At 34.3% G+C, this 4,763-nt stretch overlaps 1 protein-coding gene across 1 annotated transcript; it reads left to right on the plus strand.

The window, feature by feature from the left end:
* Positions 1-190: 190 nt before the first annotated feature.
* LOC135121243 (uncharacterized) lies at positions 191-2,521 on the plus strand (the record flags this gene model as incomplete). The annotated part of the gene is made up of 4 exons (XM_064045549.1): positions 191-335; positions 405-523; positions 584-1,490; positions 2,034-2,521. Coding segments are annotated over 4 exons (1,659 nt in total), but the record flags the coding sequence as incomplete, so codon positions are not given.
* Between the last annotated feature and the right edge of the window lie 2,242 nt (positions 2,522-4,763).

The following is a 4,763-nucleotide window of genomic DNA, read 5'->3' on the forward strand; positions in this document are numbered from 1 at the left end:
TAATTCGTCATTTCACTCTGAACGTCTTGATTTCAGCCAGGCTAGTTTCTCGTCTCTACCTTCTGTTGATATAGTCGGTGTCAAAATAATTCATCATAACATTGTCTATTATTTAATTTTGATTTATATACCACATACTTTGAATGCCAGTAATCTTTCTATTTTATTGGATGGTCTATGTGAACTTCAGTACTTACACAACGCTAACACTTTAATTGTTGGAGATTTTAATTTGCCGACTTATGAATGTGGTGCTTCAGACAGTAGTTGCCCTTCCGTAAAAACGTTGTTAGACTTTCTTCATTTCTTATCTCTGTCTCAGTATAACAACGTACGTAATAATTTAAACAGAATGCTCGACCTCGTAATATGTAATACACATCTCACTATCTCTCGTGTAACAGATGCTCTAGTGCCCGAGGACGCATACCATCCTGCTCTCACTTGGATAATTAGTTTTGAGAGGGTCAAAGCGTCTGCGATGTTAGTTCCTGGTGTTGAAGAACGTTTTAATTTTCGCAAGGCAAATTTTTCTGGCCTATATAATGCACTTTCACAAATTAACTGGGAATTTTTGTTTCAGCACAACGATATTAATTCTGCCTGCACAGCCTTCTATGATTGTGTATATTCTATCATCGCAAGCTTTGTCCCCAAAAGCACTTCTACTCGTTCATCGTACCCTGTGTGGTTTTCTCCGAAAATTATTAGGTTAATCAAAAGAAAGAGAACTGTTTGGAAGAAAGCGAAAAAATCAGGTAATCAATTTTTTCGTGATGAATTTGCACGCCTAAGGAGAGTCGTGAAGCAGGAGATAGAATTTTCCTATAGGCAGTTTGTATCTTCCGCTGAGGCAAATATTACGTCTGATCCAAAACAGTTTTGGAAATTCGTCAATTTAAAAAAGAAAAGTTTGGGTATTCCGTCTAACATGACATTCCATGATGAATTGATTACGAATGGTGATGATATAGTTAATTCTTTTGCTAAATACTTTAGTTCTGTATTTTTATTGTCAAGCAATAATGACTTTCCCGACATTACACTGCCTAACTCTTTTCATAATTTTAAAGTCAGTACTATCTCTGAGAATTTAGTGTTCGATAAATTAAAGAATTTAAAACCCAAGTTTACAAACGGACCCGATTCTATTCCAGCATTTGTTATAAAAGACTGTGCCGCCGTATTTACTAAACCTTTAACATTTCTTTTTAATTTAGTCCTTGTTTCTTCTAAGTTCCCCGATCGATGGAAGATATCCAAAATTGTTCCGTTATTCAAAGGCGGTAATCGCGCACTTATCGAAAACTATCGACCAATCTCCATTCTGAATAACTTTGCCAAAGTTTTTGAGTTGACCTTAGTTGAAGGTTTAAGACATCAATGTAAAAATCTTATAGTGGGAAATCAGCATGGTTTTGTTCAAGGACGGTCCACAGTTACCAACTTGTTGACTATTACGCAACATCTATCCAATAACTTAGACAATCGTATCCAGACTGATGTTATATATGCTGATTTCTCTAAAGCATTCGACCGACTTGATCATACCATTTTAATTCGAAAACTCGCTGAGTTTGGCTTTTCAGTAGAACTATGTACATTTTTTTGGAGCTACTTACGTGGCAGATCATCTTTTGTTGAATCTTGTAATTTTTGTTCGACTAATTTTGAAATTACCTCAGGCGTACCACAGGGTTCTGTCGTTGGACCCTTTCTGTTCAATATTTTTATTAACGACATAGTAAAGGACATCAAATCTTCGGCTCTTCTATACGCTGATGACCTGAAGTTGTATCGCCGGATCACTTGTCATCAAGATTGCTTAGAACTTCAATCTGATCTTAATAAAATTTTCAATTGGTGTAAAAGTAACTGTCTCTCTTTAAATAATAAAAAATGTTACATCTTGTCTTTTAGCTTAGCAAAACAAATTATAGAATATGATTATAATGTCAACAATGTTTCTTTATTGCGCACATCACATGTTAAGGATTTGGGTGTTGTATTTGACGTAAAATTATCTTTCTCAGAGCATATTAATACCCTAACATCAGATGCTGTTAAACTTCTAGGTTTCATTATAAGAAACAGTAGTAGTATTAACAATGAAGCTATAATAAAGCTACTTTATTATTCATTAGTCAGAAGCAAATTAGAATATGCTGCTATTGTATGGTATCCGCATTATACTAAGTACATCCATGATATAGAAAATGTTCAGCGTCGATTTTTAAAATATTTACATTTCAAGATCAACAGAACGTACCCACCAAGAGGCACCACTCAAGAACATCTGCTCCAGACATTCTCAATCCCCAGCATTGATCACCGTGTAAGGATACAATATTTGTGCTTCTTTGTCAAGACTATCAATTATGAAATCAATTGTTCCCATCTGCTGAGCCTGTTCAACTTTAATTGTCCAAAATTCAGGATTAGGTCTAATAATATCCTTTATCTACCTACACCTAGAACCAATATCTTGAAGTATTCCCCTATCCACAATATTTGTCGAATGGTAAATATTGTGCACCCTAAAATTGATGTTTTTTGTTGTAAATTATCCGATATTAAAAAATTAAATTTCGGTTAGTTATGCTAGTTCCTGAATAGGCTTGTCAATAGGACTGAATTATTATTATTATTCCTATTTATTTTATTTTTTTTTCCTTTCTTTTTTCTGTCTTATTTTATTAATTTTTAGTTATACGTAGTTATACATATGAGTTATCTAATTGTACTTCTTTTATATCTAAGTTTACGCTTAAATATTCTTATTTAAGTAATTTAAGTAATTTGTATTCATTAATTGGGGGTAACCCTGTTGGATGCAATAAACCATTTATTTATTTTATTTAAAAATCGACAAAAATACAGTTTCTAGCTAAAATTTGATGGTTTCGTTGCACTTTCCGAGCCCGTACGGTATCTGATTGGCTTAAAAGTACAAGAAAACACTTCAAAAGTGACGTTTCTGAAGAATTTTAACAGTTTTCTTGTATCTACGAACGCCAGAATGCATAAAATTGACCTAAACGTCTCCTTTTCCTATTCTGAGTCGATTCTGCATGCTTTAAGTGTGTTTGGTGGCTCAGAACCATCAAAAAACGTTGAAATATAGTTCAAATTCAATAAAAATCGACAAAAATACAGTTTCTAGCTAAAATTTGATGGTTTCGTTGCACTTTCCGAGCCCGTAGGGTATCTGATTGGCTTAAAAGTACAAGAAAACACTTCAAAAGTGACGTTTCTGAAGAATTTTAACAGTTTTCTTGTATCTACGAACGCCAGAATGCATAAAATTGACCTAAACGTCTCCTTTTCCTATTCTGAGTCGATTCTGCATGCTTTAAGTGTGTTTGGTGGCTCAGAACCATCAAAAAACGTTGAAATATAGTTCAAATTCAATAAAAATCGACAAAAATACAGTTTTTAGCTAAAATTTGATGGTTTCGTTGCACTTTCCGAGCCCGTACGGTATCTGATTGGCTTAAAAGTACAAGAAAACACTTCAAAAGTGACGTTTCTGAAGAATTTTAACAGTTTTCTTGTATCTACGAACGCCAGAATGCATAAAATTGACCTAAACGTCTCCTTTTCCTATTCTGAGTCGATTCTGCATGCTTTAAGTGTGTTTGGTGGCTCAGAACCATCAAAAAACGTTGAAATATAGTTCAAATTCAATAAAAATCGACAAAAATACAGTTTCTAGCTAAAATTTGATGGTTTCGTTGCACTTTCCGAGCCCGTAGGGTATCTGATTGGCTTAAAAGTACAAGAAAACACTTCAAAAGTGACGTTTCTGAAGAATTTTAACAGTTTTCTTGTATCTACGAACGCCAGAATGCATAAAATTGACCTAAACGTCTCCTTTTCCTATTCTGAGTCGATTCTGCATGCTTTAAGTGTGTTTGGTGGCTCAGAACCATCAAAAAACGTTGAAATATAGTTCAAATTCAATAAAAATCGACAAAAATACAGTTTCTAGCTAAAATTTGATGGTTTCGTTGCACTTTCCGAGCCCGTTGGGCATCTGATTGGCTTAAAAGTACAAGAAAACACTTCAAAAGTGACGTTTCTGAAGAATTTTAACAGTTTTCTTGTATCTACGAACGCCAGAATGCATAAAATTGACCTAAACGTCTCCTTTTCCTATTCTGAGTCGATTCTGCATGCTTTAAGTGTGTTTGGTGGCTCAGAACCATCAAAAAACTTTGAAATATAGTTCAAATTCAATAAAAATCGACAAAAATACAGTTTCTAGCTAAAATTTGATGGTTTCGTTGCACTTTCCGAGCCCGTAGGGTATCTGATTGGCTTAAAAGTACAAGAAAACACTTCAAAAGTGACGTTTCTGAAGAATTTTAACAGTTTTCTTGTATCTACGAACGCCAGAATGCATAAAATTGACCTAAACGTCTACTTTTCCTATTCTGAGTCGATTCTGCATGCTTTAAGTGTGTTTGGTGGCTCAGAACCATCAAAAAACGTTGAAATATAGTTCAAATTCCATAAAAATCGACAAAAATACAGTTTCTAGCTAAAATTTGATGGTTTCGTTGCACTTTCCGAGCGCGTAGGGTATCTGATTGGCTTAAAAGTACAAGAAAACACTTCAAAAGTGACGTTTCTGAAGAATTTTAAGTTTTCTTGTATCTACGAACGCCAGAATGCATAAAATTGACCTAAACGTCTCCTTTTCCTATTCTGAGTCGATTCTGCATGCTTTAAGTGTGTTTGAACCATCAAAAAACGTTGAA

Source organism: Zophobas morio, unplaced genomic scaffold (assembly GCF_036711695.1).
Source record: "Zophobas morio isolate AGI-343-1 ecotype UQ-CSIRO unplaced genomic scaffold, CSIRO_AGI_Zmor_V1 ptg000534l, whole genome shotgun sequence".
In the NCBI taxonomy this organism is placed as follows: domain Eukaryota; kingdom Metazoa; phylum Arthropoda; class Insecta; order Coleoptera; family Tenebrionidae; genus Zophobas; species Zophobas morio.